Source organism: Carassius auratus, chromosome 28 (assembly GCF_003368295.1).
Source record: "Carassius auratus strain Wakin chromosome 28, ASM336829v1, whole genome shotgun sequence".
Lineage (NCBI taxonomy): Eukaryota > Metazoa > Chordata > Actinopteri > Cypriniformes > Cyprinidae > Carassius > Carassius auratus.
The window spans coordinates 21,075,970-21,096,631 of NC_039270.1; the positions used below are offsets into that span (position 1 = coordinate 21,075,970).

General features: G+C 49.7%; 4 protein-coding genes across 4 annotated transcripts; all 4 read right to left on the reverse strand.

Moving 5' to 3' along the window:
- Positions 1–1,130: 1,130 nt before the first annotated feature.
- On the reverse strand, positions 1,131–2,753 carry LOC113047382 (GPI-anchored CFEM domain protein A-like). The gene is made up of 4 exons (XM_026208736.1): positions 2,519–2,753; positions 2,146–2,277; positions 1,333–1,632; positions 1,131–1,153 (listed from the first exon to the last, which is right to left on the reverse strand). The coding sequence occupies exons 1-4, from the start codon at positions 2,610–2,612 to the stop codon at positions 1,131–1,133; spliced, it is 549 nt and encodes a 182-aa protein (XP_026064521.1). The 5' UTR covers positions 2,613–2,753.
- Positions 2,754–6,315: 3,562 nt separating this feature from the next.
- LOC113047120 (fibroin heavy chain-like) lies at positions 6,316–7,461 on the reverse strand (the record flags this gene model as incomplete). The annotated part of the gene is made up of 1 exon (XM_026208398.1): positions 6,316–7,461. A coding segment is annotated over one exon (1,146 nt), but the record flags the coding sequence as incomplete, so codon positions are not given.
- Positions 7,462–8,985: 1,524 nt separating this feature from the next.
- LOC113047383 (whey acidic protein-like) lies at positions 8,986–10,556 on the reverse strand. The gene is made up of 4 exons (XM_026208737.1): positions 10,322–10,556; positions 9,949–10,080; positions 9,066–9,435; positions 8,986–8,998 (listed from the first exon to the last, which is right to left on the reverse strand). The coding sequence occupies exons 1-4, from the start codon at positions 10,413–10,415 to the stop codon at positions 8,986–8,988; spliced, it is 609 nt and encodes a 202-aa protein (XP_026064522.1). The 5' UTR covers positions 10,416–10,556.
- Positions 10,557–13,195: 2,639 nt separating this feature from the next.
- Positions 13,196–18,474, reverse strand: LOC113047384 (fibroin heavy chain-like). The gene is made up of 8 exons (XM_026208738.1): positions 18,243–18,474; positions 17,870–18,001; positions 17,115–17,356; positions 16,828–16,876; positions 15,496–15,618; positions 14,516–15,291; positions 13,824–14,000; positions 13,196–13,216 (listed from the first exon to the last, which is right to left on the reverse strand). Exons 1-8 carry the CDS (start codon positions 18,334–18,336, stop codon positions 13,196–13,198), a joined length of 1,614 nt encoding a protein of 537 aa, XP_026064523.1. The 5' UTR covers positions 18,337–18,474.
- Between the last annotated feature and the right edge of the window lie 2,188 nt (positions 18,475–20,662).

The following is a 20,662-nucleotide window of genomic DNA, read 5'->3' on the forward strand; positions in this document are numbered from 1 at the left end:
CAGCGCCCTGGCCACTTCCCTGTCCAGCTCCGCTTGCCTGGCCACTTCCCTGTCCAGCTCCAGCGCCCTGACCACTTCCCTGTCCAGCTCCGCTTCCCTGTCCAGCTCCAGCGCCCTGACCACTTCCCTGTCCAGCTCCGCTTCCCTGTCCAGCTCCAGCGCCCTGACCACTTCCCTGTCCAGCTCCAGCACCCTGACCACTTCCCTGTCCAGCTCCGCTTCCCTGTCCAGCTCCAGCGCCCTGACCGCTTCCCTGTCCAGCTCCAGCGCCCTGACCGCTTCCCTGTCCAGCTCCAGCGCCCTGACCGCTTCCCTGTCCAGCTCCAGCGCCCTGACCAGCTCCAGCGCCCTGACCAGCCCCGCTTCCCTGACCAGCTCCAGCGCCCTGGCCACTTCCCTGTCCAGCTCCGCTTCCCTGTCCCGCGCCGCTTCCCTGTCCCGCGCCGCTTCCCTGTCCCGCGCCGCTTCCCTGTCCCGCGCCGGCGCCCTGGCCATAACCGCTTCCCTGTCCCGCTCCGGCGCCCTGGCCATAACCGCTTCCCTGTCCCGCTCCGGCGCCCTGGCCATAACCGCTTCCCTGTCCCGCTCCGGCGCCCTGACCATAACCGCTTCCCTGTCCCGCTCCTGCACCCTGGCCATAACCGCTTCCCTGTCCCGCTCCTGCACCCTGGCCATAACCGCTTCCCTGGCCACTTCCCTGGCCATAACCGCTTCCCTGTCCCGCTCCGGCGCCCTGGCCATAACCGCTTCCCTGGCCACTTCCCTGACCAGCTCCGCTTCCCTGTCCCGCTCCGGCGCCCTGGCCATAACCGCTTCCCTGTCCCGCTCCTGCACCCTGGCCATAACCGCTTCCCTGGCCACTTCCCTGGCCATAACCGCTTCCCTGGCCACTTCCCTGGCCATAACCGCTTCCCTGTCCCGCTCCGGCGCCCTGGCCATAACCGCTTCCCTGTCCCGCTCCGGCGCCCTGGCCATAACCGCTTCCCTGTCCCGCTCCGGCGCCCTGGCCATAACCGCTTCCCTGTCCCGAACCAATGCCGCTTCCCTGTCCCGCTCCGGCGCCCTGGCCATAACCGCTTCCCTGGCCACTTCCCTGGCCATAACCGCTTCCCTGTCCCAAACCAATGCCGCTACCCTGTCCCGCTCCGGCGCCCTGGCCATAACCGCTTCCCTGGCCATAACCGCTTCCCTGTCCCGCTCCTGCACCCTGGCCATAACCGCTTCCCTGGCCACTTCCCTGGCCATAACCGCTTCCCTGTCCCGAACCAATGCCGCTTCCCTGTCCCGCTCCTGCACCCTGGCCATAACCGCTTCCCTGGCCACTTCCCTGGCCATAACCGCTTCCCTGGCCCAAACCAATGCCGCTACCCTGTCCCGCTCCGGCGCCCTGGCCATAACCGCTTCCCTGTCCCGCTCCGGCGCCCTGGCCATAACCGCTTCCCTGTCCGGCGCCCTGACCAGAGCCGCTTCCTTGACAACTTGCCTGACCTCTTTCCTGACCACGTGGTTCACTGCATGCAAAGCCACCGGTGGTTGGGCAACATTTCTGTGTGTCAGGACACTGGCCATCATGGAAACAGCTTTTAGCACACAGTGGAATCATTTCCGGTATGGGACACTGACCCGGCTTCACTGCGTGAACACAGATAGTCAGCTTTAGTTTGTGCTTATGGACCAGGGATCCTCAAATCATACAACAAAACCGTCAAAGCATGAATAGCAATTTTACCTACAGAATGAATATATTCCAAGACAGTGGTTCTCAATTCTAGCCCTTTGCTCTGCACATTTTGCATGTCTCCCTTATTTAACACACCTGATCGAGATCATCAACTTGTTAGTCAAGTTCATGGATCGCACTCCTGACAAGCTGATGATCACAATCAGGCATTTTAAATAGGGGGGGTTGGACATGCAAAGTGTGCAGGAAAGGGGGTCCCCAGGACTGGAACCACTGTTCGAAGTATTCTTTATTTTGTAAAGCCATCCTGTCCTTAAAACCATCCTAAGGGATGAATTCAAGCTGACTTTAGGGGACGACAACAAAAAGGCAAAGTCTCTGCTTAGAACTTACATTGAATTCAGTGCGTTACGTGTATGTGGGGTTTTTTTTAGCCTTAACATGCATTATTAACTGAAACTCACTGAAAACGGGCAGCACGCAAACAGGCCCACAGTCAAATCGACAGCATTTGTGCCCTCCAGGGCAGTCTTCATCAGAGGAACACCCTCGATGGGACGGCACGACCGTCAGCCTCGCCGGACAGAAACCGTCCACTAGAGAATTCAAAAGGATCATTAGGGGAGGCCAGGGAGTGCGGTTTCAGGATTTGTAAATCTGGGGTTTGCGCAATGGGTCTCAAACCAAAATACAAACATTATACATATTTGTCTGCTTCAAATCAAAAGGGTTTTAAATCCTACTACTCATTCATAAACCGTTGATTACTTTCAAAGTCTGAGGGTCACTAATTTCTGCATTTTTTCAGGTTCTGTAATGAAATTAACATCTTTTCACCTGTGGTTCGTCTTTGAATAGCATGAGTTATGCTCAAGTATCCGAACAGACACAAAAAAACAGCAGTCAACGAGAAACACACTCGAGCCGTCATCGTCCCAGCCTGCGATCTCTGCTGGAAAATGCACTGAATTGATGCGTCAGGATAAACAGACAGCAAAGCGCACAAAACTAAAACGAATAAGTGTTGCTGCAAAATCAACCTCTGTAAAATGGGGTTTTAAAGATCCAAGGAAAACAGTTCAGTTCCAACCCTGATCAAACTCACCTGCCTGTAGCTTTCTAGTAATCTGAAATGTCTTGATTAGCTTGTGCAGGTGTGTTTGATTGGGGTTAGACCAGGGGCATGTTCAAGTTCAAAACGGTGCGCAACGTTTTGCTACGGTTTCCGGGTTGAACGTCATGTTTCCTGGAAACGGTGTGCAACGGGGTTTGAGATGAGTTTTTTCTCTTGTTTGGTGGGTGTGTCAGAACTGCAGTCCAATCAGCAGCAACATGTATACAAAGCACGCGGAATTAAAGTGAACTCGCACAATGGCTTCAAGGAAAATAATGTACAAATGTGTTCGTTGCAGCTCGGTATACGTAACAACTGAGGATATTAGAAGACATGTTTGTCATAAGTTTTATTGTAAAAATATAGCATATCAACATAATGATGTAGTTGTTTATATTTTTAGCTTCATTGCAAGTGAATGACATTTGGTATAGAAATAAACAATGGTAATTATGCTTTTCCTAAAAATGAGAAAGAAAATACAGGGTATTAAAACCGTATGAACTACAAATAAAGTCAGTATGTGAGGCTAAATAGATGGCTCCGAAAATTCTTCACAAAGAACACAAATAATGGCCTTCTCAGCTGCCATAGTTGCAACTCTTGCGTCATCAGAACAGTGTGTTCAACGCATCACCGTTTCTGTTTAAAAAACCTTGTGCAACGTTTTGTTGGGGCTGAACGCAGCCCAGCTGAATGCTGCGTTCTAGACATGTCATAAATTAAGCTAGCCTAATTACGAGAGGATTGTGCATTTCTATGGCGACACTATCAACTGCAAAATGAATAGGTGTGCTCAACTTCATGCAGCGCTGCGCAGACCGAGAATTCTTCTTCTTTTCTTAAAATTGTCCAGAACAAAATTTACAACAGTAATGCACAAAAGTATGCAGACCATTTATTCAGTAATCAACAACTGTATACTCCAAAAAAAAAAAAAAAAATGCATTACAAGCCTTGTATGCTTTTTTATTAATGTTCACCAAACTGGTGCATTAGTCCTAAAGTCTCCTGAAGAAAATGTATGAAATTTGGATTGGATCCTGACCTTATATGTAAAATTTTTCCAAAATAATAAAAATGTACAAGAAAAGTTATCACATTCATTTCAACACATTCGTATCAAAATTCTTTAACTTGAATGTAATACGTTTTCTTTTTCATTACATTTTGCACATCCACCCCAAAAAAAAAAAAAAAATTAAATTGCATACAATTACAAAAAAATTACAATATACATGGGTAATATATACTCCTTTTCCATTGAGCAAACGAATCGCAGGGATAATCAAGATCCAGATCTCTAACACACTTTAGCCACATGTACCATGAAATAGGGCTGTCAAGATATTTTATTTTTTTTTATATCACGATTATTGTGGCCTCGATACTGTGATATCTATAGAAACCTTGTGGGGGGAAAAAGATAGTCACATTTTTTTTACTTTGTTTATTGAGTTTTTCTTTTTCACCCAACGAACAAGGATAAATGCAGGACACAAGACTGACTTTCTCCATCATCTTTGAAGCTCCTATGAAATAAGAGAGAAAATACTGCCAAGTTCAACAGTATGATGAATAAATATTAATGGTAACACTTTACAATAAGATGTTTTGTTAACATTAACGTATTAACTAACACGAATGAACGGTGAACAATACATTACTCAATTTATTAATCTTTGTTAAAGTTAATAAATATAGAGTCATTCATGTTAGTTCACAGTACTTTAATGTTTACAAACACAACTTGAGATTTTAATAATGCATAATGCTGAGATTAACATGAACTAAGATTAATAAATGCGGTGGAAATATTGTTCAATATTATGTTATTTATATATGTTAACTAATGAACCTTATTGAAGAATGACTGCATATGAGGCATTAAGTGCATGGCACTGCGATCAACTTAACATTTTACAAGTTTAATGTAGTAATGTGTTTGCTCAGTTTTTCAAGATCAGTTTTAATCAAGTAACTGTTAATAGTTTTGAACAACGAAATAAAGTGTGACTACGCACATGATTACAAATACAAAAACGAGTAACGAAAATGTGGTACTGATTAAATAATCACCCTTTACTTAAATGTATGAACACAGAAAACCGCTGTTAACAGGTTAATATAACATTTCCCAGTCTAGGACTAGCAAAATAAGGGCAATTTACTCTGATGAACTCGACTCTCCTCAGAGTGGCTGCGTCGTCTTCTTGTGTGACAGGTGTCAGCGTTAAGGCACAATACTGCCGCCTGGGAGCTCAACCAGGTTGTGGCGCTGGAGTATTTACATGTGGGGTTATCATAAGAGAACGGTTCATTTTAAATATTGGGGTTGTTGCCAATACCGGTATATTGTCACACACTAAATTAACACTATCAATAATCGTTACTTTGAATATCACAGTTATATCGCGACACCCCTACCATGAAACATTTTAAATAGAGCCTCTTTTACTTTGTTTAAACAGTATATTTTCACAAATACGCCAGGCTTTATTCCGATTTGAAATCCACAGGTCCACAATAAGTTTTTGACCTGTAACACCTGTTAAGCTATTCCTATACAAAAACAATGGTTTAAGAATCAACGTCTCTTAGGCCCCGTCCACACGTTTCTGTGAAGAGGCACAATTTTTTTTTTTTTATCGGATAGGAATGTCATCCACACAGATCCAGTGTTTTCGGAAGGTGAAACCACAATTTTTTGAAAGCGGATCCCAGAGTGGATAAAGCTGAACACGCCATCTTTCCGGTTTCATGTGGACGTAGCCTTAGAAACATGCTGTCTTTAACATATTGCCTTAGAAGAATCACAAGAGCTTATGGAAGTATTGCTTGCACCCAAACAGTTTTCAGCATTCATGAAATGTTTCTAGAGCACCAAATCGGCATAATATAATGAATTCTGACTGGAGTAATGGCTACAGACTATTCAGCTCTGCCAAGAATAAAGTTTAATACAAAAAGTTTAAATTGGAGTCAAAAAAATAAAACCTAATTGTCCAGTACTCAGGGAGAGGAACTTACAGCACTGATGCCCGAAAGCGGTTATGAGAAAACAGGCAAATGACACCAAACAAACTTTTCAAATCAAGCAGTTTTATTTTTTTTTAATTTGAGGTGGTAGAGACAGAAATTCTAAACCACATGAGCAAAAAGGGAAAACATGCCATTTGAATGAAGGAGTGGAAAAGATCTCCAGAAAATATTATGCTAAATTACCATTAACATGTCCCTGACCACAACATTGACCTTGGCCACATCCATGACAATTCCCTCGGCCGCATCCCTGTCCAGCACCGCTGCCATGTCCTGCGCCCTGGCCGCTTCCCTGAGCAGCGCCCTCACCAGCTCCTGCGCCTTGACCAGCTCCTCTTCCATGGCCGCTTCCCTGTCCAGCTCCGCTTCCATGGCCGCTTCCCTGTCCAGCTCCGCTTCCATGGCCGCTTCCCTGTCCAGCTCCGCTTCCATGGCCGCTTCCCTGTCCAGCTCCGCTTCCCTGTCCAGCTCCAGCGCCCTGACCGCTTCCCTGTCCAGCTCCAGCGCCCTGACCGCTTCCCTGTCCAGCTCCAGCGCCCTGACCGCTTCCCTGTCCAGCTCCGCTTCCCTGTCCAGCTCCAGCGCCCTGACCGCTTCCCTGTCCAGCTCCGCTTCCCTGTCCAGCTCCAGCGCCCTGACCGCTTCCCTGTCCAGCTCCGCTTCCCTGTCCAGCTCCAGCGCCCTGACCGCTTCCCTGTCCAGCTCCGCTTCCCTGTCCAGCTCCAGCGCCCTGGCCGCTTCCCTGTCCAGCTCCGCTTCCCTGTCCAGCTCCAGCGCCCTGGCCGCTTCCCTGTCCAGCTCCGCTTCCCTGTCCAGCTCCAGCGCCCTGACCGCTTCCCTGTCCAGCCCCGCTTCCCTGTCCAGCTCCAGCGCCCTGACCGCTTCCCTGTCCAGCCCCGCTTCCCTGACCAGCTCCAGCGCCCTGACCAGCCCCGCTTCCCTGACCAGCTCCAGCGCCCTGACCAGCCCCGCTTCCCTGACCAGCTCCAGCGCCGTGGCCACTTCCCTGTCCAGCTCCGCTTGCCTGGCCACTTCCCTGTCCAGCTCCGCTTCCCTGACCAGCTCCAGTACCCTGACCACTTCCCTGTCCAGCTCCAGTACCCTGACCACTTCCCTGTCCAGCTCCGCTTCCCTGTCCAGCTCCAGCGCCCTGACCACTTCCCTGTCCAGCTCCGCTTCCCTGTCCAGCTCCAGCGCCCTGACCGCTTCCCTGTCCAGCTCCAGCGCCCTGACCGCTTCCCTGTCCAGCTCCAGCGCCCTGACCGCTTCCCTGTCCAGCTCCAGCGCCCTGTCCAGCTCCATGACCAGCTCCAGCGCCCTGTCCAGCTCCATGACCAGCTCCAGCGCCCTGTCCAGCTCCGCTTCCCTGACCAGCTCCGCTTCCCTGACCAGCCCCAGCGCCCTGACCAGCTCCAGCGCCCTGACCAGCCCCGCTTCCCTGACCAGCTCCAGCGCCCTGGCCACTTCCCTGTCCAGCTCCGCTTCCCTGTCCACTTCCCTGACCAGCTCCAGCGCCCTGACCAGCTCCGTTTCCCTGGCCAGCTCCAGCGCCCTGACCTGCTCCGCTTCCCTGTCCACTTCCCTGACCAGTTCCAGCGCCCTGACCAGCTCCAGCGCCCTGTCCAGCTCCGCTTCCCTGTCCAGCTCCAGCGCCCTGGCCGCTTCCCTGTCCAGCTCCGCTTCCCTGTCCAGCTCCAGCGCCCTGGCCGCTTCCCTGTCCAGCTCCGCTTCCCTGTCCAGCTCCAGCGCCCTGACTGCTTCCCTGTCCAGCCCCGCTTCCCTGACCAGCTCCAGCGCCCTGACCAGCCCCGCTTCCCTGACCAGCTCCAGCGCCCTGACCAGCCCCGCTTCCCTGACCAGCTCCAGCGCCCTGGCCACTTCCCTGTCCAGCTCCGCTTCCCTGTCCAGCTCCGCTTGCCTGGCCACTTCCCTGTCCAGCTCCGCTTCCCTGACCAGCTCCAGCGCCCTGACCACTTCCCTGTCCAGCTCCGCTTCCCTGTCCAGCTCCAGCGCCCTGACCACTTCCCTGTCCAGCTCCGCTTCCCTGTCCAGCTCCAGCGCCCTGACCACTTCCCTGTCCAGCTCCAGCACCCTGACCACTTCGCTGTCCAGCTCCGCTTCCCTGTCCAGCTCCAGCGCCCTGACCGCTTCCCTGTCCAGCTCCAGCGCCCTGACCGCTTCCCTGTCCAGCTCCAGCGCCCTGACCGCTTCCCTGTCCAGCTCCGCTTCCCTGACCAGCTCCAGCGCCCTGACCAGCCCCGCTTCCCTGACCAGCTCCAGCGCCCTGGCCACTTCCCTGTCCAGCTCCGCTTCCCTGTCCAGCGCCGCTTCCCTGTCCAGCGCCGCTTCCCTGTCCAGCGCCGCTTCCCTGTCCAGCGCCGCTTCCCTGTCCCGCGCCGGCGCCCTGGCCATAACCGCTTCCCTGTCCCGCTCCGGCGCCCTGGCCATAACCGCTTCCCTGTCCCGCTCCGGCGCCCTGGCCATAACCGCTTCCCTGGCCACTTCCCTGACCAGCTCCGCTTCCCTGTCCCGCTCCGGCGCCCTGGCCATAACCGCTTCCCTGTCCCGCTCCGGCGCCCTGACCATAACCGCTTCCCTGTCCCGCTCCTGCACCCTGGCCATAACCGCTTCCCTGTCCCGCTCCTGCACCCTGGCCATAACCGCTTCCCTGGCCACTTCCCTGGCCATAACCGCTTCCCTGTCCCGCTCCGGCGCCCTGGCCATAACCGCTTCCCTGGCCACTTCCCTGACCAGCTCCGCTTCCCTGTCCCGCTCCGGCGCCCTGGCCATAACCGCTTCCCTGTCCCGCTCCTGCACCCTGGCCATAACCGCTTCCCTGGCCACTTCCCTGGCCATAACCGCTTCCCTGGCCATAACCGCTTCCCTGGCCATAACGCTTCCCTGGCCACTTCCCTGGCCATAACCGCTTCCCTGTCCCGCTCCGGCGCCCTGGCCATAACCGCTTCCCTGTCCCGCTCCGGCGCCCTGGCCATAACCGCTTCCCTGTCCCGCTCCGGCGCCCTGGCCATAACCGCTTCCCTGTCCCGAACCAATGCCGCTTCCCTGTCCCGCTCCGGCGCCCTGGCCATAACCGCTTCCCTGGCCACTTCCCTGGCCATAACCGCTTCCCTGTCCCAAACCAATGCCGCTACCCTGTCCCGCTCCGGCGCCCTGGCCATAACCGCTTCCCTGTCCCGCTCCTGCACCCTGGCCATAACCGCTTCCCTGGCCACTTCCCTGGCCATAACCGCTTCCCTGTCCCGAACCAATGCCGCTTCCCTGTCCCGCTCCTGCACCCTGGCCATAACCGCTTCCCTGGCCACTTCCCTGGCCATAACCGCTTCCCTGGCCCAAACCAATGCCGCTACCCCTGTCCCCGCTCCGGCGCCCTGGCCATAACCGCTTCCCTGTCCGGCGCCCTGACCAGAGCCGCTTCCTTGACAACTTGCCTGACCTCTTTCCTGACCACGTGGTTCACTGCATGCAAAGCCACCGGTGGTTGGGCAACATTTCTGTGTGTCAGGACACTGGCCATCATGGAAACAGCTTTTAGCACACAGTGGAATCATTTCCGGTATGGGACACTGACCCGGCTTCACTGCGTGAACACAGATAGTCAGCTTTAGTTTGTGCTTATGGACCAGGGATCCTCAAATCATACAACAAAACCGTCAAAGCATGAATAGCAATTTTACCTACAGAATGAATATATTCCAAGACAGTGGTTCTCAATTCTAGCCCTTTGCTCTGCACATTTTGCATGTCTCCCTTATTTAACACACCTGATCGAGATCATCAACTTGTTAGTCAAGTTCATGGATCGCACTCCTGACAAGCTGATGATCACAATCAGGCATTTTAAATAGGGGGGGTTGGACATGCAAAGTGTGCAGGACAGGGGGTCCCCAGGACTGGAACCACTGTTCGAAGTATTCTTTATTTTGTAAAGCCATCCTGTCCTTAAAACCATCCTAAGGGATGAATTCAAGCTGACTTTAGGGGACGACAACAAAAAGGCAAAGTCTCTGCTTAGAACTTACATTGAATTCAGTGCGTTACGTGTATGTGGGGTTTTTTTTAGCCTTAACATGCATTATTAACTGAAACTCACTGAAAACGGGCAGCACGCAAACAGGCCCACAGTCAAATCGACAGCATTTGTGCCCTCCAGGGCAGTCTTCATCAGAGGAACACCCTCGATGGGACGGCACGACCGTCAGCCTCGCCGGACAGAAACCGTCCACTAGAGAATTCAAAAGGATCATTAGGGGAGGCCAGGGAGTGCGGTTTCAGGATTTGTAAATCTGGGGTTTGCGCAATGGGTCTCAAACCAAAATACAAACATTATACATATTTGTCTGCTTCAAATCAAAAGGGTTTTAAATCCTACTACTCATTCATAAACCGTTGATTACTTTCAAAGTCTGAGGGTCACTAATTTCTGCATTTTTTCAGGTTCTGTAATGAAATTAACATCTTTTCACCTGTGGTTCGTCTTTGAATAGCATGAGTTATGCTCAAGTATCCGAACAGACACAAAAAAACAGCAGTCAACGAGAAACACACTCGAGCCGTCATCGTCCCAGCCTGCGATCTCTGCTGGAAAATGCACTGAATTGATGCGTCAGGATAAACAGACAGCAAAGCGCACAAAACTAAAACGAATAAGTGTTGCTGCAAAATCAACCTCTGTAAAATGGGGTTTTAAAGATCCAAGGAAAACAGTTCAGTTCCAACCCTGATCAAACTCACCTGCCTGTAGCTTTCTAGTAATCTGAAATGTCTTGATTAGCTTGTGCAGGTGTGTTTGATTGGGGTTAGACCAGGGGCATGTTCAAGTTCAAAACGGTGCGCAACGTTTTGCTACGGTTTCCGGGTTGAACGTCATGTTTCCTGGAAACGGTGTGCAACGGGGTTTGAGATGAGTTTTTTCTCTTGTTTGGTGGGTGTGTCAGAACTGCAGTCCAATCAGCAGCAACATGTATACAAAGCACGCGGAATTAAAGTGAACTCGCACAATGGCTTCAAGGAAAATAATGTACAAATGTGTTCGTTGCAGCTCGGTATACGTAACAACTGAGGATATTAGAAGACATGTTTGTCATAAGTTTTATTGTAAAAATATAGCATATCAACATAATGATGTAGTTGTTTATATTTTTAGCTTCATTGCAAGTGAATGACATTTGGTATAGAAATAAACAATGGTAATTATGCTTTTCCTAAAAATGAGAAAGAAAATACAGGGTATTAAAACCGTATGAACTACAAATAAAGTCAGTATGTGAGGCTAAATAGATGGCTCCGAAAATTCTTCACAAAGAACACAAATAATGGCCTTCTCAGCTGCCATAGTTGCAACTCTTGCGTCATCAGAACAGTGTGTTCAACGCATCACCGTTTCTGTTTAAAAAACCTTGTGCAACGTTTTGTTGGGGCTGAACGCAGCCCAGCTGAATGCTGCGTTCTAGACATGTCATAAATTAAGCTAGCCTAATTACGAGAGGATTGTGCATTTCTATGGCGACACTATCAACTGCAAAATGAATAGGTGTGCTCAACTTCATGCAGCGCTGCGCAGACCGAGAATTCTTCTTCTTTTCTTAAAATTGTCCAGAACAAAATTTACAACAGTAATGCACAAAAGTATGCAGACCATTTATTCAGTAATCAACAACTGTATACTCCAAAAAAAAAAAAAAAAATGCATTACAAGCCTTGTATGCTTTTTTATTAATGTTCACCAAACTGGTGCATTAGTCCTAAAGTCTCCTGAAGAAAATGTATGAAATTTGGATTGGATCCTGACCTTATATGTAAAATTTTTCCAAAATAATAAAAATGTACAAGAAAAGTTATCACATTCATTTCAACACATTCGTATCAAAATTCTTTAACTTGAATGTAATACGTTTTCTTTTTCATTACATTTTGCACATCCACCCCAAAAAAAAAAAAAAAATTAAATTGCATACAATTACAAAAAAATTACAATATACATGGGTAATATATACTCCTTTTCCATTGAGCAAACGAATCGCAGGGATAATCAAGATCCAGATCTCTAACACACTTTAGCCACATGTACCATGAAATAGGGCTGTCAAGATATTTTATTTTTTTTTATATCACGATTATTGTGGCCTCGATACTGTGATATCTATAGAAACCTTGTGGGGGGAAAAAGATAGTCACATTTTTTTTACTTTGTTTATTGAGTTTTTCTTTTTCACCCAACGAACAAGGATAAATGCAGGACACAAGACTGACTTTCTCCATCATCTTTGAAGCTCCTATGAAATAAGAGAGAAAATACTGCCAAGTTCAACAGTATGATGAATAAATATTAATGGTAACACTTTACAATAAGATGTTTTGTTAACATTAACGTATTAACTAACACGAATGAACGGTGAACAATACATTACTCAATTTATTAATCTTTGTTAAAGTTAATAAATATAGAGTCATTCATGTTAGTTCACAGTACTTTAATGTTTACAAACACAACTTGAGATTTTAATAATGCATAATGCTGAGATTAACATGAACTAAGATTAATAAATGCGGTGGAAATATTGTTCAATATTATGTTATTTATATATGTTAACTAATGAACCTTATTGAAGAATGACTGCATATGAGGCATTAAGTGCATGGCACTGCGATCAACTTAACATTTTACAAGTTTAATGTAGTAATGTGTTTGCTCAGTTTTTCAAGATCAGTTTTAATCAAGTAACTGTTAATAGTTTTGAACAACGAAATAAAGTGTGACTACGCACATGATTACAAATACAAAAACGAGTAACGAAAATGTGGTACTGATTAAATAATCACCCTTTACTTAAATGTATGAACACAGAAAACCGCTGTTAACAGGTTAATATAACATTTCCCAGTCTAGGACTAGCAAAATAAGGGCAATTTACTCTGATGAACTCGACTCTCCTCAGAGTGGCTGCGTCGTCTTCTTGTGTGACAGGTGTCAGCGTTAAGGCACAATACTGCCGCCTGGGAGCTCAACCAGGTTGTGGCGCTGGAGTATTTACATGTGGGGTTATCATAAGAGAACGGTTCATTTTAAATATTGGGGTTGTTGCCAATACCGGTATATTGTCACACACTAAATTAACACTATCAATAATCGTTACTTTGAATATCACAGTTATATCGCGACACCCCTACCATGAAACATTTTAAATAGAGCCTCTTTTACTTTGTTTAAACAGTATATTTTCACAAATACGCCAGGCTTTATTCCGATTTGAAATCCACAGGTCCACAATAAGTTTTTGACCTGTAACACCTGTTAAGCTATTCCTATACAAAAACAATGGTTTAAGAATCAACGTCTCTTAGGCCCCGTCCACACGTTTCTGTGAAGAGGCACAATTTTTTTTTTTTTATCGGATAGGAATGTCATCCACACAGATCCAGTGTTTTCGGAAGGTGAAACCACAATTTTTTGAAAGCGGATCCCAGAGTGGATAAAGCTGAACACGCCATCTTTCCGGTTTCATGTGGACGTAGCCTTAGAAACATGCTGTCTTTAACATATTGCCTTAGAAGAATCACAAGAGCTTATGGAAGTATTGCTTGCACCCAAACAGTTTTCAGCATTCATGAAATGTTTCTAGAGCACCAAATCGGCATAATATAATGAATTCTGACTGGAGTAATGGCTACAGACTATTCAGCTCTGCCAAGAATAAAGTTTAATACAAAAAGTTTAAATTGGAGTCAAAAAAATAAAACCTAATTGTCCAGTACTCAGGGAGAGGAACTTACAGCACTGATGCCCGAAAGCGGTTATGAGAAAACAGGCAAATGACACCAAACAAACTTTTCAAATCAAGCAGTTTTATTTTTTTTTAATTTGAGGTGGTAGAGACAGAAATTCTAAACCACATGAGCAAAAAGGGAAAACATGCCATTTGAATGAAGGAGTGGAAAAGATCTCCAGAAAATATTATGCTAAATTACCATTAACATGTCCCTGACCACAACATTGACCTTGGCCACATCCATGACAATTCCCTCGGCCGCATCCCTGTCCAGCACCGCTGCCATGTCCTGCGCCCTGGCCGCTTCCCTGAGCAGCGCCCTCACCAGCTCCTGCGCCTTGACCAGCTCCTCTTCCATGGCCGCTTCCCTGTCCAGCTCCGCTTCCATGGCCGCTTCCCTGTCCAGCTCCGCTTCCATGGCCGCTTCCCTGTCCAGCTTCCTGCCGCTTCCTGTTCCAGCCTCCGCTTCCCTGTCCAGCTCCAGCGCCCTGACGCTTCCCTGTCCAGCTCCAGCGCCCTGACCGCTTCCCTGTCCAGCTCCAGCGCCCTGACCGCTTCCCTGTCCAGGCTCCAGCGCCCTGACCGCTCCTGTCCAGCTCGCTTCCCTGTCCAGCTCCAGCGCCCTGACCGCTTCCCTGTCCAGCTCCCGCTTCCCTGTCCAGCTCCAGCGCCCTGACCGCTTCCCTGTCCAGCTCCGCTCCCTGATCCAGCTTCCCTGCCAGCTCCGCTTCCCTGTCCAGCTCCAGCGCCCTGCACCGCTTCCCTGTCCAGCTCCGCTTCCCTGTCCAGCTCCAGCGCCCTGACCGCTTCCCTGTCCAGCTCCGCTTCCCTGTCCAGCTCCAGCGCCCTGCCGCTTCCCTGTCCAGCTCCGCTTCCCTGTCCAGCTCCAGCGCCCTGACCGCTTCCCTGTCCAGCTCCGCTTCCCTGTCCAGCTCCAGCGCCCTGACCGCTTCCCTGTCCAGCCCCGCTTCCCTGTCCAGCTCCAGCGCCCTGACCGCTTCCCTGTCCAGCCCCGCTTCCCTGACCAGCTCCAGCGCCCTGACCAGCCCCGCTTCCCTGACCAGCTCCAGCGCCCTGACCAGCCCCGCTTCCCTGACCAGCTCCAGCGCCGTGGCCACTTCCCTGTCCAGCTCCGCTTGCCTGGCCACTTCCCTGTCCAGCTCCGCTTCCCTGACCAGCTCCAGTACCCTGACCACTTCCCTGTCCAGCTCCAGTACCCTGACCACTTCCCTGTCCAGCTCCGCTTCCCTGTCCAGCTCCAGCGCCCTGACCACTTCCCTGTCCAGCTCCGCTTCCCTGTCCAGCTCCAGCGCCCTGACCGCTTCCCTGTCCAGCTCCAGCGCCCTGACCGCTTCCCTGTCCAGCTCCAGCGCCCTGACCGCTTCCCTGTCCAGCTCCAGCGCCCTGTCCAGCTCCATGACCAGCTCCAGCGCCCTGTCCAGCTCCATGACCAGCTCCAGCGCCCTGTCCAGCTCCATGACCAGCTCCGCTTCCCTGACCAGCCCCAGCGCCCTGACCAGCTCCAGCGCCCTGACCAGCCCCGCTTCCCTGACCAGCTCCAGCGCCCTGGCCACTTCCCTGTCCAGCTCCGCTTCCCTGTCCACTTCCCTGACCAGCTCCAGCGCCCTGACCAGCTCCGTTTCCCTGGCCAGCTCCAGCGCCCTGACCTGCTCCGCTTCCCTGTCCACTTCCCTGACCAGTTCCAGCGCCCTGACCAGCTCCAGCGCCCTGTCCAGCTCCGCTTCCCTGTCCAGCTCCAGCGCCCTGGCCGCTTCCCTGTCCAGCTCCGCTTCCCTGTCCAGCTCCAGCGCCCTGGCCGCTTCCCTGTCCAGCTCCGCTTCCCTGTCCAGCTCCCTCCAGCCCGCCCTGACTGCTTCCCTGTCCAGCCCCGCTTCCCTGACCAGCTCCAGCGCCCTGACCAGCCCCGCTTCCCTGACCAGCTCCAGCGCCCTGACCAGCCCCGCTTCCCTGACCAGCTCCAGCGCCCTGGCCACTTCCCTGTCCAGCTCCGCTTCCCTGTCCAGCTCCGCTTGCCTGGCCACTTCCCTGTCCAGCTCCGCTTCCCTGACCAGCTCCAGCGCCCTGACCACTTCCCTGTCCAGCTCCGCTTCCCTGTCCAGCTCCAGCGCCCTGACCACTTCCCTGTCCAGCTCCGCTTCCCTGTCCAGCTCCAGCGCCCTGACCACTTCCCTGTCCAGCTCCAGCACCCTGACCACTTCGCTGTCCAGCTCCGCTTCCCTGTCCAGCTCCAGCGCCCTGACCGCTTCCCTGTCCAGCTCCAGCGCCCTGACCGCTTCCCTGTCCAGCTCCAGCGCCCTGACCGCTTCCCTGTCCAGCTCCGCTTCCCTGACCAGCTCCAGCGCCCTGACCAGCCCCGCTTCCCTGACCAGCTCCAGCGCCCTGGCCACTTCCCTGTCCAGCTCCGCTTCCCTGTCCAGCGCCGCTTCCCTGTCCAGCGCCGCTTCCCTGTCCAGCGCCGCTTCCCTGTCCAGCGCCGCTTCCCTGTCCCGCGCCGGCGCCCTGGCCATAACCGCTTCCCTGTCCCGCTCCGGCGCCCTGGCCATAACCGCTTCCCTGTCCCGCTCCGGCGCCCTGGCCATAACCGCTTCCCTGGCCACTTCCCTGACCAGCTCCGCTTCCCTGTCCCGCTCCGGCGCCCTGGCCATAACCGCTTCCCTGTCCCGCTCCGGCGCCCTGACCATAACCGCTTCCCTGTCCCGCTCCTGCACCCTGGCCATAACCGCTTCCCTGTCCCGCTCCTGCACCCTGGCCATAACCGCTTCCCTGGCCACTTCCCTGGCCATAACCGCTTCCCTGTCCCGCTCCGGCGCCCTGGCCATAACCGCTTCCCTGGCCACTTCCCTGACCAGCTCCGCTTCCCTGTCCCGCTCCGGCGCCCTGGCCATAACCGCTTCCCTGTCCCGCTCCTGCACCCTGGCCATAACCGCTTCCCTGGCCACTTCCCTGGCCATAACCGCTTCCCTGGCCACTTCCCTGGCCATAACCGCTTCCCTGTCCCGCTCCGGCGCCCTGGCCATAACCGCTTCCCTGTCCCGCTCCGGCGCCCTGGCCATAACCGCTTCCCTGTCCCGCTCCGGCGCCCTGGCCATAACCGCTTCCCTGTCCCGAACCAATGCCGCTTCCCTGTCCCGCTCCGGCGCCCTGGCCATAACCGCTTCCCTGGCCACTTCCCTGGCCATAACCGCTTCCCTGTCCCAAACCAATGCCGCTACCCTGTCCCGCTCCGGCGCCCTGGCCATAACCGCTTCCCTGGCCATAACCGCTTCCCTGTCCCGCTCCTGCACCCTGGCCATAACCGCTTCCCTGGCCACTTCCCTGGCCATAACCGCTTCCCTGTCCCGAACCAATGCCGCTTCCCTGTCCCGCTCCTGCACCCTGGCCATAACCGCTTCCCTGGCCACTTCCCTGGCCATAACCGCTTCCCTGGCCCAAACCAATGCCGCTACCCTGTCCCGCTCCGGCGCCCCTGGCCATAACCGCTTCCCTGTCCCGCTCCGGCGCCCTGGCCATAACCGCTTCCCTGTCCGGCGCCCTGACCAGAGCCGCTTCCTTGACAACTTGCCTGACCTCTTTCCTGACCACGTGGTTCACTGCATGCAAAGCCACCGGTGGTTGGGCAACATTTCTGTGTGTCAGGACACTGGCCATCATGGAAACAGCTTTTAGCACACAGTGGAATCATTTCCGGTATGGGACACTGACCCGGCTTCACTGCGTGAACACAGATAGTCAGCTTTAGTTTGTGCTTATGGACCAGGGATCCTCAAATCATACAACAAAACCGTCAAAGCATGAATAGCAATTTTACCTACAGAATGAATATATTCCAAGACAGTGGTTCTCAATTCTAGCCCTTTGCTCTGCACATTTTGCATGTCTCCCTTATTTAACACACCTGATCGAGATCATCAACTTGTTAGTCAAGTTCATGGATCGCACTCCTGACAAGCTGATGATCACAATCAGGCATTTTAAATAGGGGGGGTTGGACATGCAAAGTGTGCAGGACAGGGGGTCCCCAGGACTGGAACCACTGTTCGAAGTATTCTTTATTTTGTAAAGCCATCCTGTCCTTAAAACCATCCTAAGGGATGAATTCAAGCTGACTTTAGGGGACGACAACAAAAAGGCAAAGTCTCTGCTTAGAACTTACATTGAATTCAGTGCGTTACGTGTATGTGGGGTTTTTTTTAGCCTTAACATGCATTATTAACTGAAACTCACTGAAAACGGGCAGCACGCAAACAGGCCCACAGTCAAATCGACAGCATTTGTGCCCTCCAGGGCAGTCTTCATCAGAGGAACACCCTCGATGGGACGGCACGACCGTCAGCCTCGCCGGACAGAAACCGTCCACTAGAGAATTCAAAAGGATCATTAGGGGAGGCCAGGGAGTGCGGTTTCAGGATTTGTAAATCTGGGGTTTGCGCAATGGGTCTCAAACCAAAATACAAACATTATACATATTTGTCTGCTTCAAATCAAAAGGGTTTTAAATCCTACTACTCATTCATAAACCGTTGATTACTTTCAAAGTCTGAGGGTCACTAATTTCTGCATTTTTTCAGGTTCTGTAATGAAATTAACATCTTTTCACCTGTGGTTCGTCTTTGAATAGCATGAGTTATGCTCAAGTATCCGAACAGACACAAAAAAACAGCAGTCAACGAGAAACACACTCGAGCCGTCATCGTCCCAGCCTGCGATCTCTGCTGGAAAATGCACTGAATTGATGCGTCAGGATAAACAGACAGCAAAGCGCACAAAACTAAAACGAATAAGTGTTGCTGCAAAATCAACCTCTGTAAAATGGGGTTTTAAAGATCCAAGGAAAACAGTTCAGTTCCAACCCTGATCAAACTCACCTGCCTGTAGCTTTCTAGTAATCTGAAATGTCTTGATTAGCTTGTGCAGGTGTGTTTGATTGGGGTTAGACCAGGGGCATGTTCAAGTTCAAAACGGTGCGCAACGTTTTGCTACGGTTTCCGGGTTGAACGTCATGTTTCCTGGAAACGGTGTGCAACGGGGTTTGAGATGAGTTTTTTCTCTTGTTTGGTGGGTGTGTCAGAACTGCAGTCCAATCAGCAGCAACATGTATACAAAGCACGCGGAATTAAAGTGAACTCGCACAATGGCTTCAAGGAAAATAATGTACAAATGTGTTCGTTGCAGCTCGGTATACGTAACAACTGAGGATATTAGAAGACATGTTTGTCATAAGTTTTATTGTAAAAATATAGCATATCAACATAATGATGTAGTTGTTTATATTTTTAGCTTCATTGCAAGTGAATGACATTTGGTATAGAAATAAACAATGGTAATTATGCTTTTCCTAAAAATGAGAAAGAAAATACAGGGTATTAAAACCGTATGAACTACAAATAAAGTCAGTATGTGAGGCTAAATAGATGGCTCCGAAAATTCTTCACAAAGAACACAAATAATGGCCTTCTCAGCTGCCATAGTTGCAACTCTTGCGTCATCAGAACAGTGTGTTCAACGCATCACCGTTTCTGTTTAAAAAACCTTGTGCAACGTTTTGTTGGGGCTGAACGCAGCCCAGCTGAATGCTGCGTTCTAGACATGTCATAAATTAAGCTAGCCTAATTACGAGAGGATTGTGCATTTCTATGGCGACACTATCAACTGCAAAATGAATAGGTGTGCTCAACTTCATGCAGCGCTGCGCAGACCGAGAATTCTTCTTCTTTTCTTAAAATTGTCCAGAACAAAATTTACAACAGTAATGCACAAAAGTATGCAGACCATTTATTCAGTAATCAACAACTGTATACTCCAAAAAAAAAAAAAAAATGCATTACAAGCCTTGTATGCTTTTTTATTAATGTTCACCAAACTGGTGCATTAGTCCTAAAGTCTCCTGAAGAAAATGTATGAAATTTGGATTGGATCCTGACCTTATATGTAAAATTTTTCCAAAATAATAAAAATGTACAAGAAAAGTTATCACATTCATTTCAACACATTCGTATCAAAATTCTTTAACTTGAATGTAATACGTTTTCTTTTTCATTACATTTTGCACATCCACCCCAAAAAAAAAAAAAAAATTAAATTGCATACAATTACAAAAAAATTACAATATACATGGGTAATATATACTCCTTTTCCATTGAGCAAACGAATCGCAGGGATAATCAAGATCCAGATCTCTAACACACTTTAGCCACATGTACCATGAAATAGGGCTGTCAAGATATTTTTTTTTTTTTATATCACGATTATTGTGGCCTCGATACTGTGATATCTATAGAAACCTTGTGGGGGGAAAAAGATAGTCACATTTTTTTTACTTTGTTTATTGAGTTTTTCTTTTTCACCCAACGAACAAGGATAAATGCAGGACACAAGACTGACTTTCTCCATCATCTTTGAAGCTCCTATGAAATAAGAGAGAAAATACTGCCAAGTTCAACAGTATGATGAATAAATATTAATGGTAACACTTTACAATAAGATGTTTTGTTAACATTAACGTATTAACTAACACGAATGAACGATGAACAATACATTACTCAATTTATTAATCTTTGTTAAAGTTAATAAATATAGAGTCATTCATGTTAGTTCACAGTACTTTAATGTTTACAAACACAACTTGAGATTTTAATAATGCATAATGCTGAGATGAACATGAACTAAGATTAATAAATGCGGTGGAAATATTGTTCAATATTATGTTATTTATATATGTTAACTAATGAACCTTATTGAAGAATGACTGCATATGAGGCATTAAGTGCATGGCACTGCGATCAACTTAACATTTTACAAGTTTAATGTAGTAATGTGTTTGCTCAGTTTTTCAAGATCAGTTTTAATCAAGTAACTGTTAATAGTTTTGAACAACGAAATAAAGTGTGACTACGCACATGATTACAAATACAAAAACGAGTAACGAAAATGTGGTACTGATTAAATAATCACCCTTTACTTAAATGTATGAACACAGAAAACCGCTGTTAACAGGTTAATATAACATTTCCCAGTCTA

Bases quoted from the DNA above. Each gene is read 5' to 3' on its own strand.
- LOC113047382 (XM_026208736.1), bottom strand. From the start codon at position 2,612: ATGACGGCTCGAGTGTGTTTCTCGTTGACTGCTGTTTTTTTGTGTCTG. The intron at 2,278-2,518 runs GTGAAAAGATGT...TGAATTCTCTAG, and splicing joins TATTCAAAGACGAACCACAG to TGGACGGTTTCTGTCCGGCG. The intron at 1,154-1,332 runs GCCAGGGAAGTG...GGTTATGGCCAG, and splicing joins GGGCCAGGGAAGCGGTTATG to GGCGCCGGAGCGGGACAGGG.
- LOC113047384 (XM_026208738.1), bottom strand. From the start codon at position 18,336: ATGACGGCTCGAGTGTGTTTCTCGTTGACTGCTGTTTTTTTGTGTCTG. The intron at 15,619-16,827 runs GTTATGGCCAGG...CTGGACAGGGAA, and splicing joins TGGTTTGGGACAGGGAAGCG to GTGGCCAGGGCGCTGGAGCT. The intron at 14,001-14,515 runs GCTGGAGCTGGA...ATGGAAGCGGAG, and splicing joins GACAGGGAAGCGGTCAGGGC to CTGGACAGGGAAGCGGCCAT.
- LOC113047383 (XM_026208737.1), bottom strand. From the start codon at position 10,415: ATGACGGCTCGAGTGTGTTTCTCGTTGACTGCTGTTTTTTTGTGTCTG. The intron at 10,081-10,321 runs GTGAAAAGATGT...TGAATTCTCTAG, and splicing joins TATTCAAAGACGAACCACAG to TGGACGGTTTCTGTCCGGCG. The intron at 9,436-9,948 runs GTGAGTTTCAGT...GTGTTCACGCAG, and splicing joins TTGCGTGCTGCCCGTTTTCA to TGAAGCCGGGTCAGTGTCCC.